This window comes from Procambarus clarkii, chromosome 28 (assembly GCF_040958095.1).
Source record: "Procambarus clarkii isolate CNS0578487 chromosome 28, FALCON_Pclarkii_2.0, whole genome shotgun sequence".
Taxonomy (NCBI): domain Eukaryota; kingdom Metazoa; phylum Arthropoda; class Malacostraca; order Decapoda; family Cambaridae; genus Procambarus; species Procambarus clarkii.
In genome coordinates, this window is record NC_091177.1 from 3,062,135 (window position 1) to 3,076,708 (window position 14,574).

General features: G+C 34.1%; 2 protein-coding genes across 2 annotated transcripts; both read right to left on the reverse strand.

Annotated features, from left to right (window-relative positions):
* Positions 1 to 425: 425 nt before the first annotated feature.
* Positions 426 to 6,852, reverse strand: LOC123755029 (trafficking protein particle complex subunit 2-like protein). Its single transcript, XM_045737466.2, has 5 exons — positions 6,602 to 6,852; positions 5,068 to 5,240; positions 4,054 to 4,141; positions 3,515 to 3,594; positions 426 to 2,200 (listed from the first exon to the last, which is right to left on the reverse strand). The coding sequence occupies exons 1-5, from the start codon at positions 6,632 to 6,634 to the stop codon at positions 2,158 to 2,160; spliced, it is 417 nt and encodes a 138-aa protein (XP_045593422.1). The 5' UTR covers positions 6,635 to 6,852; the 3' UTR covers positions 426 to 2,157.
* Positions 6,853 to 7,651: 799 nt separating this feature from the next.
* LOC123755028 (alpha-ketoglutarate-dependent dioxygenase alkB homolog 7, mitochondrial) lies at positions 7,652 to 14,399 on the reverse strand. Its single transcript, XM_045737465.2, has 4 exons — positions 13,418 to 14,399; positions 11,932 to 12,105; positions 11,116 to 11,240; positions 7,652 to 9,016 (listed from the first exon to the last, which is right to left on the reverse strand). The coding sequence occupies exons 1-4, from the start codon at positions 13,964 to 13,966 to the stop codon at positions 8,884 to 8,886; spliced, it is 981 nt and encodes a 326-aa protein (XP_045593421.2). The 5' UTR covers positions 13,967 to 14,399; the 3' UTR covers positions 7,652 to 8,883.
* Positions 14,400 to 14,574: the final 175 nt, after the last annotated feature.

The window sequence follows — 14,574 nt, forward strand, 5'->3', positions numbered from 1 at the left end:
TCCATGCCCAATCCTACCCCCACACTTCCCGGGAAAACTACCCATTCCCACAGTTCCTGGGGAAACACACCCATACCCAATCCTACCTCCCCACAATTCCTCGGGAAAACACACCCTTGCCCACTCCTACCACCCAAAGTTCCTGGAAAAAATATGCAACTCATGCCCACTGCCCCAAGCCAGCTTAGCAGGTATTTCGAGGAACATATATAATAGAGAAAACTGTAGAAGAAATATGGGTACATATAAGACAACTTGTATTTTACCCAAGCCCACCCATTCATAAATGTCTAACCAACACTTAAAATAATCCAGTGATCACACATCCATTATGTTACCAAGCAAGATTAATAATACTCTAAAAAGATTTTCCTCAGTAAAAGTAATATCATACAATAAAGTAAGAGGAGAATTAAACACAGGGGTTGCTAGAGAAAGAAATGTATTGTAAGAAATTAAATCTGAATGTGTTACAATACACCTAAATGACATTAACGTAGCTGGAGCAGGGCAATGTTCTCTGTATCTGCCTTCTAGCCCACCAGCTGGGAAAAGCTCTGTTGTCTTGAAGTAGGCTATACAATACAGCATTTAAAAAGGCAAATGAATGTAGAATGCATGAAAGTAGAATCCAGGATTACTAAGGGATTTTTTTTAATTTAATATAAAAAATTTTTTCACATACTGACCAATTGAAAACAAAAACAAATTGGTATGTATAGATATAATACTGTAGATATTACAGCTTGTGTGGCACAAGTGCACATGCTATGATACCTACAGTGGAACTGTGGGGGATTGTCTACAGGCCCACACAATATCTGGAATTGCACATTCTTAAACTTCTTCAAGCATTTCCAATGTCTTAGAATTAGTGTGCTTAATACTACACATTATATTTGCTAAATAATTATGCACATTAATTTAATAAGGATGTTGCTGCTTTAACAAAAAAATGTATATTCAGAACAAATAAGATACTATATCATGTAAAAAAAAAAAATATTCTCCTGTGCAAAAGTATCTAATTTTTAAAGCATTATAATACAGTATTTGAAATAATGTAGAATTTAAAATACTGTATAACTAAAGCCAAAACATGTACAAAGCCTAATTAAAGCATCTAATTAGGCTAATGTACTGTACTTTACACCACACTTGAATATGTACAAAATATATGGCTATGTTTAATAACTAATGCATTTAAAGGTGTAATTTACCCGTCATATTTCTAAGCAATTACAAAACAAATTGACAAAACAAAGTCAAGTATATCAAATAAATTTATCCAATGAATACAAACATTTAACAAAATATAGATTTGGGATATCTAATGACCACAATGAGATAAAAATAAATGTTCTTTTATTTCCTAATAAACAGACCTGACTTTACAGAACCCAAACAAGAAATAATTGAAATAATATGATGAACACAATTAAATGAACAGCTGAACAAGCAGTAAACTGTATTACAGCTCTTGGTAGCTACACTCACAATGAAACCATGCACAAGTGAAACGTATATTTGTAAATGTAATGTGGGCTTTCACCTGTTTTTTACTTATCTAACCAGTTTTCCCACTAAGTTCATGTTGTCTCAATACAGAGTAACAAAGATGGATGATAATTACTCTAAGAAACTAATTAAATATATGAACAGAAAAAGGAAATTGCACCATACACTAGTTCTCTTAAACAATGGAAAAATAATAACGATGTACATTACAATATTTAAAATATAACAAATACAGTATTTAATTTGCATTTTTTATGAAAAAAGTATATATTGCCACTATATATAATTCATACATATATAAAAGATAATGATACAATAGAAAATAATTAGTGTACAATACATAAGATGGTAATAAATTGTAATCTTTAAATGTCAATTGTCACATTTGTAAACCATATTGTACTATACATTACAGGTACGTACCTTTATTTTAAAACCCTTATTAGAGTATATTCTAACAATCAAATACTTGTATACACTGTACAAATCTTTTAGGATACATATATATGTATCAAACGAGAAAATCAGGATACAGTACTGTATATTCAATAATATCAGTAATCCCAGCTGGCCACAGAAGATTCACATTTCGGAGGCAGGAGTGAGCAATTTTTTAAGCAAACTGTATTGCGTGCTTCTTTAATTACCTGCTACCAGAGCTCCAACACCTTTGTCAAATTCTCTGTAAATTAAAAATATAATTAAGTAAATTAACAGTTCTTCACTGAAAACAGAATTAAATATTTTGGGCAACAAACTGAACTGCACGAGACAGCTTCATTAACACATTAACTCTCTAATAGCTTCATTTATAGAATTTGATTTAATTTAATGCTTCAATATAATTTTGGTATAAAAATACCCTCTTTTGGTTATACTGTATATTTAGTACCATATTGGCTTGATTAGGTCCCTTTAGCCAATAAAAAGGCTATATCCATATACAGTATGTAGTAAACCAATAAATTACAGGCAAGATCCAATGGTGTATGAAACTGACTGACCGACCAATAAACAACATCAATAGTGCCATTAAAAATACTGGAGAAAAAATAATTGAGTTTTAAGCCTTAAATTACAGGATTCATAAAACTACTTTTATTCTCTTCAAAGGGAGAAATTTAATTCAAACAAAAGCTTTAAACATCAATAAAGGAAAATAATATGTACAGGGGTATCTTCTTCTAACTTAAGTGTTTCAACTGAATACAGTAGGCTTATAACGAGGTCCCCCCAAAGGCTGAATTATTGATTCCCCTCCTACAATGCAATCCCACAACAAGCTGACTACCTCCTGGGTAATTATTTACTTCTAAGTGAACAGATGCATTAGGTGATGGGAAATGCGCCCAACCATTTCTGTCCCACCTGTGAGTTGAACCTGGAATTCTCAGTTTTAAATCGGACCCTTCACACTCCTCAAGGTACCCATTCAAGGTACCATTCGTAACTTAAATATGAAGGTATGAATGGTAATACTCTTAATATGGCTCCAATCAAGTTTTTAATGATATTTAAAGATGGACTCAATATTACAAGTAGTAGTTGGAGCCTTGACAAAAGCTATTGAGGATATTTAAAACCAAATTCTATGGTTTGTTTTCATTTTGATTTGGTAAGGTTTTTGTTCACTTAGTTATTGCCCTGCTACCCTTTGAAAATAAATTTTGAGGCTGGGGATGTGAGAAATAAGCTAGCTGTGGTTAATTTTTTTGGCAGACATGTTCATTTGCTGGTTGTCTATTATATTATAGGTTGAAATAAAAATTTTGCCAAGTGAAATTAACCCATAGACAATGGGAAATGCAACCTGTAAGCATCTTGATTGTAATGAATCCTTCACCGCAACAAATTGAGATTGGTCCCACTTAGTAAATTTAATTGAGGTTGTACTGTATTGGAATTATACAATAATAATAACTATACTGTACATTAAATCTCAACTGCATAATTTTTCTGAATATAAAACTATAAACATGAACTGAGCATATTTTACCTTGATGTAATCTGCTCTCCGGGAATATAAAAAGGATTGCACACAACATTTGTATACATATTGTGCAGACGTCTGAACATCTGAAAAATATATGAAAGTATGAATAAAAAAATAATCATCAAAGAGATTCCAGAAATTTTTAAGTTATCCAAGTTGTAAATAAATTTTCATAATGAATCAAAAATTCTTTTTTTCATTCCAATATTCAAGTTCAAGTTCAAGTATGTTTATTGAGATAAGCAATAAATACATCTCAAAGGGATAGAGTAGCTTAGGCTATTTCTACCCCCCTCTACTTCAAGTCCCTCAAGGGGCGCACAAATTTTTTCATTCCAATATTATGCTAAGCTGGGTAACTAATGAAAAAACATATTGTACTGTATTACATGTGCTAACTAAACAATAACTTATGTTATCATATTGTCCAAGTACAAAAAATGAAAACCTTAAAGTTTGAAGTAATTTTGCAAGTACTGATATTTCACTGACACTTCCAAGTCCACTTTTATTTGTAATTACTGTACTGTATTATAACTTACCATTCTGATTTCATTGTCTCTTAGGGTTGTATTGGCTGCATCAGTGATGATGACAAACTTTATCCTTGTGTTGGTAGTGTAACCAAAGCTACAAAACAGTTAAGGACAAAAAATATATATTTGAAAATTAAAACGCCTTGTAAATATATGATAGATGACAGATAGCCGAGGTAACATTTTCACATGGAATTGCAATTACTATATAAAATAAACATAGCATTCTAGTTAATTTGATATTTCCACAGTACTGAATACTGCATACCAAATGAATTACTTGGGAATACATACATACTGTACATACAAAATTATTAATCTGTTTCTCACCTTCATAGGGTGGGAAGGCATGAGCCCAGAAAAAACTAAAAAATACTGTATAGCAACAGAAAGTTAAAAATGAAATAATAAAATATTACAAATATTACATGTCCATTAATTATGACCTGTAATATATAACACCAAGGCAAAACATGAACTTCCACACTCAAGTTGACATAAAGAGCAGCATCCCACTGCTTCATAAGACCACTTGTACAATTCTCCTCATTAACTGTTGTATGCATTACAGTATACTGGGTATATAAATAAATTCTCTTCATATAATCCACATTCACCCAGCCTTGTCTCTTATTATATCAACATTACCTGCATTATTTTTCCCATCCTGTGAGTTGATACCAATGATCAGGAGAAATGATTATAAATTAATTACAGTCATATTTAATAGTTCTAAATGGTAATACAGAAGAGTTGAGGTATATATATATTTCTGTCCATATTCTTATTGTGTACCTCTATACCCAGGAAGACTTTACATCTGTAAATGAAAGGTCTGCTGGAGAACATCATCTGCACTAAAGCCAAGTGATTAGTTTGTATACTTCAGATTCTTTTAGCCAGGAATCTGAACAATTGGTGGCTGGTTTACAAGTGAATATTACTACTATACTTAAAATACTGCAATATTCAAACCCTTGTCCTTAATTATGAATACCTAGTTCTCATAATAAAGGATACACTTTATACTCTTCTGATGCATAGAGAAGCCCTAAATATAGCTCTCTTGTGTCTCCAGGAGTCTTGTTAACAGCAGCAACCTTCTCCTGTATAACATCTAACCCTGTATGTGCCAGGTAGTGAAGATGAAGTTCCTCTCGCCCACTGCCAACCCACACATAAAGTGGGCTATTCTGATGAGAAAATTAAATCGTATCAGAAATAGATAACCTTGAAACAAAGTTTGATTTGGATGGGTTGGATTGGGTTGGCTTTGCATTTGATGATGAAAAATTCATTAAAAAGATAGAGGCTCAAGGTATTGGGGGTTCTATATTAAGTTGGATTAGAGCATGGCTATACCAAAGGAAACAAAGAGTTAGTATAAATGGAGTTCAAATCAAATCAAATCAAATGTTAATTCAGATAAAAGTTAAGTCAGAGTGGAAAAATGGTGTAAGTGGAGTGCCTCAAGGCTTTGTCCTGGGACCTCTGTTATTCATAATACATGTACTGTATATATAAATGATTTAGATTCAGGTTTGAGCAGCAATACGCATTTGCAAATTTGCCGACGATACAAAAATCGGGAGGGAAATAACCATGAAAGAAGATTCACTATCATTTCAAGATGAACTAAATAGGGTTTTGAAATGGTCAAAAGATTGGCAGATGCAGTTTAATGCTAACAAATGTAAGGTTTTGAGGCTAGGTTATAATGATAGCGTTACAAGATACGAGCTAGATGATGTTGAGATTGTGAAGTCGGATTGAGAAAGGGATCTGGGAATTATGGTCAGTAAGAATTTAAAATAAAAAATCAATGCATAAATGTTCATAATAAGGCAAATAGAACACTGGGATTTATTTCTCGAAGCATTAGTAATAAAACACTAGTGTTATTTTTCAGGTATATCTTCTTGTTGTTAGACCTCATTTAGATTATGCAGTTCAATTTTGGTCGCCGTACTATAGAATGGCTATAAATGAACTAGAACGCGTCCAGCATAGGATGCCAAAGTCAATCTCTCAAATTAGAAACCTGTTACATGAAGAAAGATTGACAAAATTTAACTTACATTCTCTAGAAAGGCGAAGAATTAGGGGCGATATAATAGAGGTGTACAAGTGGATGAATGGACATAACAAAGGGGATATTAATAGGCTATTAAAACTATAAACACAGAATATCATGTCATGATGTGATGGGGTGGGTTGAGTTGATTTCGTTTGGGTACCTTTTACAGTCAATGGGAAAGCCGTTTTGTGTATTTAATTTTACTTATATACATACAAGAAGAAACACCGGGTGTAGTTAGTACAGATTTGTAGTCAGCGTGTAGTGTAGTGCAGTGTTGCGGGTTGTGTTAGTACAGATTTTGGCGATTAATGTGTACATTCTTGCAAAGCCACACAGAACCAGCGCGTTTCGAAACAAGCCTTAAAAGATAATACAAAACTTGCTGTACAAAGTGACCTGTATTCAATGAGTACCATTGTTTATGTACCGAAATTATCGTCTAGCTATGATCAATTGTGCCAAAGTAAGTCTTACTTCCTTCCCAATGACAGCTACACACACGGCCATGATCCTCTCAGCTGACGTCGTGTTGTTGTTGTGGTGACGACCAGCTGTGTTGACGCTCTGGAGCTCACCACAGAAAACGTCACTACACTACAACACTAACTAGGTACACAAGCTTCTCTAAAATATCTTATGTACAATAAATAAAAATAGTAGTTAGTAACAGTTGATTGACAGTTGAGAGGTGGGCCCAAAAGAGCAGAGCTCAACCCCCGCAATCACAACTAGGTGAATACAGCTTGATAATGCAGGCGATGAGTCACAATAACGTGGCTGAAGTATGTTGACCAGACCACACACCCTTCAATTTCTAGTGTGTGGTCTGGTCAACAGCTTGATAATGGTCCAGGACAGACCAAAACATCGTTATTTCTTCACTTTCTGATGTGGTTTGGTCATCATAGCTTCAGCCGTGTTATTGTGACTCATCGTCTGTAAATATTCTTGGCTGTGCTCAAGTCAGGTCCTACAAAATAAAAAAGAACTTGCATCTTATTTTGGGGAGCTTGTTTGTACAAATACAGTATTATATATTGAATATTTTAAGCTTTTTTAATTTACTTAAGTCTGAGCTTGTTACATTCCATTTATTTTTATGATGGGTTCATGTTGATCCAAGAGCTGGCATGTTTGGTTCTCGAACATAAATAATATTTGCCCGCTGTATTAGTGGCTTCAGGCATTGTATGTGCTAGCTCTATCTATTAATCCGACATTATGTTTGTAACTCATTTTCAGTGTATGTACCTTTACCTGAATAAATATCTTATCTAATCTTATTTAAATAGTAAATAATTAAATAGGTAATGACATAGTTTACCAGTGAATATGTATTTTCACGCATTGTGCCTCCCGGACAGGCCCCCAATTTAAAGTTACGGTAAAATTACTAATAGAGCAGTGGCTATTAGGGCAGATGGAATTCCATGCACATTAAAAAAAAGGTAAAAACAAAGTAAATAAAACTGCTAAGTAGATCTTCTAACTGTATGGTAGCTGTAGGATAAAGTACAAGGAATAAAAATTTAAATACTTTACTATGACAAAAAATAACTAACAATTTACATGAAATAAAAATAGTTCCTCTATGATTTGGCTTAATAATACAGTGCAAAAATGAAAAGCAAACAAACAAGTTAATGTTACGTTAAGGATCAAAATCAATGGTGTTGGAATACTATTTACAATACTGCATAAATCTACCACCACACAGGGTAGTGTGAGAGCAGATGTAGGCAAGTTGTGAACTGGAGAGTATTCTGCTGGTGGTAGCTGGCTGGCTTCTATATATTTGGGGGCTTGACCGTGCAGATGGCACTGGTGTAACGATAATTGGAAGCCGGCAGATGCAAACTATCAAGGTGCTTGTTGACCAGAGTGGTGCGGGCCTCTGCAGACGACAAGTGTCCCGGGGGGTAGAAGACTAGGGTGTAGAGAGTGGTGGAATCTTGTCTAGATGTTATAGCTGTTGTTCTTGTTGTTAATTCTCTATTCTTGAACATGTAGACGTGTTGTGGTTGAACAGGTGATGATGGAATAGGCTCAATCTCCTTCTTTAGGGAGATTCTTAGTACAGTATACATTATCTAAAGATAAAATTTATATCATAGCCATTAAAAAATCATGTGACCTATTATATTCTTTTCACAATTATAATCTGTGGATTCTTGAGAATGACTGAATCAGTAATATCACACTTTTTTGGTAACTTTATTTTAGTTTTACAACAATCCAAAATATCTTATAATTTAAATTATAAATACAGTACTATCATAAAATTTAAAAATCTTTATTAAAACTTTTAGAGATTTGGTCCCCCCCCCCACTACACACACAAAGGTGCACACGTATGCATGTAAACATCCACGCTGCATGCACAGGTGATTAGGGCACCAGAATAGAATTATAACAATACAAAATCAATAAAGCAAAATTAGTTTAAGTTCAAGATCACAGTATAAGCTAATTGCACATTGGTTATTATTTATAGTCAAACCCATTTGCCTTTAAGAGATATATTATAAATAACAGAAGAATATATCAACAACTCATACCAGTACAGTGCATACATTACCATGTACAGTACAATACAGTAGAAGATTTACTCATGTCTAAATCATTTATGCCATAATTATATTAAACTGCATCTGATTTGTAAGAGAATTTTACATTCCCATATAGTTTTAGATTACTGCCTCAAATGCATCATTTATCAATTTTTGAGGTACCTAGAGTAGACGTGTGTACAGTAGTTAACTTCCATCTTCTCTTGGGTGGTTGCGGCAAATAATAGAGATCCTTCTTTCCCGGGATATTGATTCAGTACCAAAATAAGAATCTTTCTCACCAAGAACCTCATGAGTATAATTGTAGCGAGATTCATCCCTGAGGGAGAGAGTATAACACAATTTATTGAAAATTTCTATATTATTCATGAACTATAAAAATGAAAATAAATTAAGGAAAAGATATCAAGAATGTAAAAACTGGAGTGGGATTATTATCAGCCCTGTGCAGATAAAATTAAACACAATATTTTGTTGGTTTACTGAATTCTAGGGATGTATTAATGTAGTAATTATAAGCATGAAAGCAGTGCCTGATAAATTATACATACAGTATATTCTGGATGGTAGAGCAACAGTGTCATGTCTTGCAGGTTGGCGTTCAATCCCTGACCGTCCAAATGGTTGGGCACCATTCCCTCCCTCTGTCCTATCCTAATTCCATATCCTCATATTCCTTCCAATTGCTATATAGCCATAATTGCTCAGTGCTTTCCCCTGATAATTACTTTACCTTACCTCAGCACATCCACTGATTTCATATTTATTTGACAACACTAGTGCAATGTATAAAGGTTTCAGTATTATAAACTACTATACAGCAACAGGCTACGACTGCTAGACTAGCCTGCTGTAAATGTTCAACAAACCATTCACAAAGGGAGAAGTAGAATATGATATTAAACTTAAAAGAAAGATGGATCATCAGAAGCATAACAGATGGACATGATATAAAAGTCAGTAGACAAATGGCTGCTATAGTTCAATCCAAGAGTGTGTGAAGTAATGAAAATGGAGACATGAGTAAGAGGAGACAGAGAAGAAAAGAAAACAGGTATTTGTCAAAATTAGAAAGAATGATTTGGGCTTAGACATGACACCAATACTGAAGGAGCAAGTAAATTCAAAAACGTTAGTAAAGCACACAAAACTAGCAAACATATTGATGGCTTTTAGTAAACTAACAGAGCCTCCTTTAAAACAAAATGCACAGCCAATGTCAGACCAGTTTTTGAATGTGCAAAATTGGCAGAAAATCCTTAACATGTGAAGTGCAAGAAAAAGATTGGAAAAGCTAATGATCTTAGAAGAGAGAAGGGCCAAGGGAATTATTGTGATCGTATACAAAATAGTATAGTACAGAGATGAACAAAAACTATTTCTTAATCAGGAAGAAATCAGTCCAAGAGATTTTGTATATCTTTGGACAAAAATCCGAGAGAGATATCTAAAAATATATATTTAGAGATAACCCGAGATATCTCAAAAAATATATAGAAATATAAAAATCCGAGAGAGATATCTAAAAATATATATTTAGAGATAATCCGAGATATCTCAAAAAATATATAGAGAGAGATAAAATTACTACAGTACTGTACTTATATGCTAGCAGCTAACCTGTCATCCAAAAATGATAGTATGTACTATACTAATAGCAACTATTGGTTGAGCATGCAAAAATGGACTGTTATACCCAAAAAAATGTACATTTTGTACTATTAATTTTGTAGTGGACATGAGAAAGAAGTCAGTACCAAAACCTATACTTTTCTATGTCTAGTATTATGTAGTATAGTTACTGTTCACCATATTTAGAATGCCATTTGGAGTATTCAAATAGTACTAAACATGACAATTTTTGTGTACAACAAACAAGTTTTGTACATCTGGCAAATAGTTGCTCTATGTAATATCATTTCTGGAGAATGGGTGGCATATGCAATGTGTGTGGAGTAAGCAAGTTGATAGTCTCCGTGGTGTAGTGGTAAGACACTCGCCTGGCGTTCCGCAAGCGCTATGTCATGGGTTCGTATCCTGGCCGGGGAGGATTTACTGGGCGCAATTCCTTAACTGTAGCCTCTGTTTAACGCAACAGTAAAATGTGTACTTGGATGAAAAAACGATTCTTCGCGGCAGGGGATCATATTCCAGGGACCTGCCCGAAACGCTACGCGTACTAGTGGCTCTACAAGAATGTAACAACTCTTGTATATATCTCAAAAAAAAAAAAAAAAAAAAAAAAATTAACTGGGAGAAGTTCAGAAGCTCTAACCACTTTCTCAAGACCATATGTAACAGGAAACCAACATGTTGACAGATACCAGGTATCAATATAGCATCTAGAAGGGGCTCCAAGAGCCAGAATTCACTTTCCATAGACACTGACAGGTACACAGCACTGCATTAGTTACTCACTTCATAACATATAGTGACCTCCTACGTAGGAGGATATCTACAACTTGATCTTTGTTGTCTACGTGCACAAGTCTCATCACGGCATCACTCAGCAAACATAAGCCGCATATAATATTGCCACAAAACTGCAAAGAGAGCATGAGAGAATTATATTTATTTTACTCTTCTACTCTTTAAAGATACTACTTGTACCTCAATATACTGTAGATAATGTGATAAAGATGAAAATGAAATGTACATATCTATCAGGCAATACTGTCAACATGTTACTTCAATATCATATGCACTTAAATTTATACAATACAATACAATTTTATTTAAAAGAATGCGTGTCCAAAGAACAATGGAGTAATGTACAAATTGTAGTGACAGGAGTTACACAATCTATGAAGCCACTATTAAGCTAAGTGTTCTGAGCAAAAACATAAAATAAATAGATAAAAATTTTACAACTTGAAACTTCTAAATAATAAAAATTATAATTTTTGTTATCAGAAATTTGTCACCCCTCCCCAAATACAGTACAGTATTATAAATAAAAAATACAGTATATAAAATGTACGCACCCAATTAGCTTACGCTTAGTTATTAATAGGCTGCATAATTTGGTTATGCAATTTCTAATTTGAATAGAAAAGAGGCCCTGGAAGTATACATTTTCCTTTAAACTTAAGACAATATAAATTTGAATACCTAAATAGCATGCCAATTCACAAAGCATTTTATATTAAGGTAAAAGCCCAGTTAAAATATAATATAATCAATCAAATGATTTTCACATTGCCACTAACATGGTTAACAAGAATAATCACCTACCCTGACACTATCAACATGTGGTTTAATAACCCCAGCCTTGGCTAAGTCAAGAACATGAATCTGTGGCAGCTGTTGATCCTCTGCAGGAAAAGCATACTGACGCATTCTAGATACAACAATGGTAGCTGCTTTTCCCCATCTTGAGCGTTCTGTTTCTCGAAAACCATGAATTGCCTGAAAGATCATCAGATTATTGATTATAAATAAACATAATTTTTCACATTTCTAAGCACTGTACTGTATATCATTAAGCTAAACAAAAAAACACTAAATTCAAAATAAATATTGCATGTAATTCATGATAAACATTTCACTATACTGTATATGTCATAGGTATCATTTTATTTTATCCCACTTATAAGAGGACAAAGAAACTTGGGCATGAATGAATACTGAACAAGTAAATTACTTAAAAAATGCTTTCATTGAAAATAACTTATGTTGAACATTACAGAGTAATTCACATATATGTCACGGTAATATATTTTATGTATGTTTCCCATTTTCATAAAACTTGTTTGTTAAATATTCTGATTTCATTCTCATTATGAATGAAATCTATGGCTCTACCACTCAGCCCAACCACCTGAGCTGGACGGAAGAGTTACAGTCGCAACATGCAGTTCAGCATTCAATCCCCATCTCTCAAGTGGTTGGGCACCAGTCCTTCCCCTACTCCCCATCCCATCCCAAATCCTTGTCCTGGTCCCTTCCTTGTGCAATGTAATTGTAATGGTTTGGCTCTTTCTCCTGATAGTTCCCTTCTCTTTCTCACTCCTATTCCTACAAATTTCATATCTGCTCACTATTGTGTCTTATCATATCTTTGGCAAAAACCTATCATTGTACACTCTAATCAACAATACAAGAAATAATGTGAATTAGCTCTCTTACCTTTCCAATACTGTACCATGAATCCTCAGTAAATATTTTCTTGTATGATTCTCCAATATATATTTCCTTAAATGCTCTTGTAGCACAATGGTCAGTGTATTTGATTCACTATTGAAAGATTCCCATGCAGGACAGATATGTTAAGGTATGTTTCTTTGTTCACCTAATGCCTCTATTCACCTAACAACAAATAGATACCTGGGAGTTAGGCAACTGTTGTGGGTAGCAACCTGGGGAAGGTCAGTCATTGGCCAAGGTGAAAAGGTGTAGGCACTATCACTTCAACACGTAACTACAGTATCACTACCATGTTATTATATGAAGCATAATTCCAAGAAACAACATTTAAGTCTAACATGACCATTAACATTAATGTCCCTCTGCAACACTGCTCATGCAATCATTATGATGAGAAGAACCTCACAAAAAATGCATATATTGTATCATAAAGAAAAAGAATATCATCAAAAGCTTGTAACAATATACAATTTCTAAACAAACTATATTAAAGGTTACTTGGACAAATCACAAAATATAACTACTGTAACATGAAAATTAAAGAAGTTTAAATACTGTACTGTACTGTACTTACATCATCCCAATGGTCAAACTCATACTTCATTCTCTTCAGGTGTGGCTCAACTTCTTTCATTAGTATCTCCTCCTCTTCTTCATTTATAAAATCCCTTACAACATCAAAACTTGACACAACTCTCATTCGCATTTCAGGCTGACATAAAGGATGAAAATAAAAGTAATTTGGTTCTTCAGTACTTGATTTAAGCATTTGTTCTTGGCAGTTCCTTGAACTTTTCATTTTCTGTTCTGGTACAGTTCTTCCATGCATGATGGAAGATTCAAATGATGACAAAAACCTTATGTCACAGTAAGTATTCAGGACTGTATGAGCATAGCCACTCCGAAATATTAAATGGTTACCAATTTTATGTGAATGCTTTGACAAAGACATTGAATGTATTGAATAAAATCTTCCTGCATATGTGACACTCTCTAATCCTGATGCTTTTGGTGGTTTGAGAATAAAATTGTTTATTTGAGTATATAGATAATTATTCATTGTAGTACCATTAGCCCAATTTCTATATATTCTCTGACAAGCTGTAGTAATTGTATGTGACATATTGAGACTCTTTCCTTATGATGTATGCAGTTTTATGTGAGGGCTACTTGCTCCAAAAGAATGCTGGAATTGGATTGCATAAGAGGCGTCTTCTGGAAACACAGCACTCCCACTGGGGATGACAGACAGACCCGAGTATTTGTTATATTTGCAGTTTGTGTGATCTCTCGGACTACAACAGCACTTGGGGTCCCTTATTTGTGCCGTCACACCGGTATTATGTTGTAAAAACAAACACGTTATTGGAGACAATATCGTCTGCAACCTCAGGAACAATGAGAGGGGCGTTGACAAGTCACTGGCTTCCTGTCCCCGTCGAGGCCACCTGAGAGACAATGAACCATAAGTAAAATCAAATAAGTTTCTTCCATCAGGCACAGAGTGGATTAAAGTGGCGATGAATGTTGTGGTGTCGTCGTTATACGCTCGCTTGTATATCTAAGATAACAGACCCACTTTCTTTGGCTGCCAATATGTGGGGAGTCTAAAATATATTTTGTTTGTATATATATACAAACTACAGCCTGCAGAATGTCTACTACTACTATAGATTGTCATTCTACTGTTTAGAAGCTTTATTTAGTTAGGTTTCGTGTTGCCATGGACAC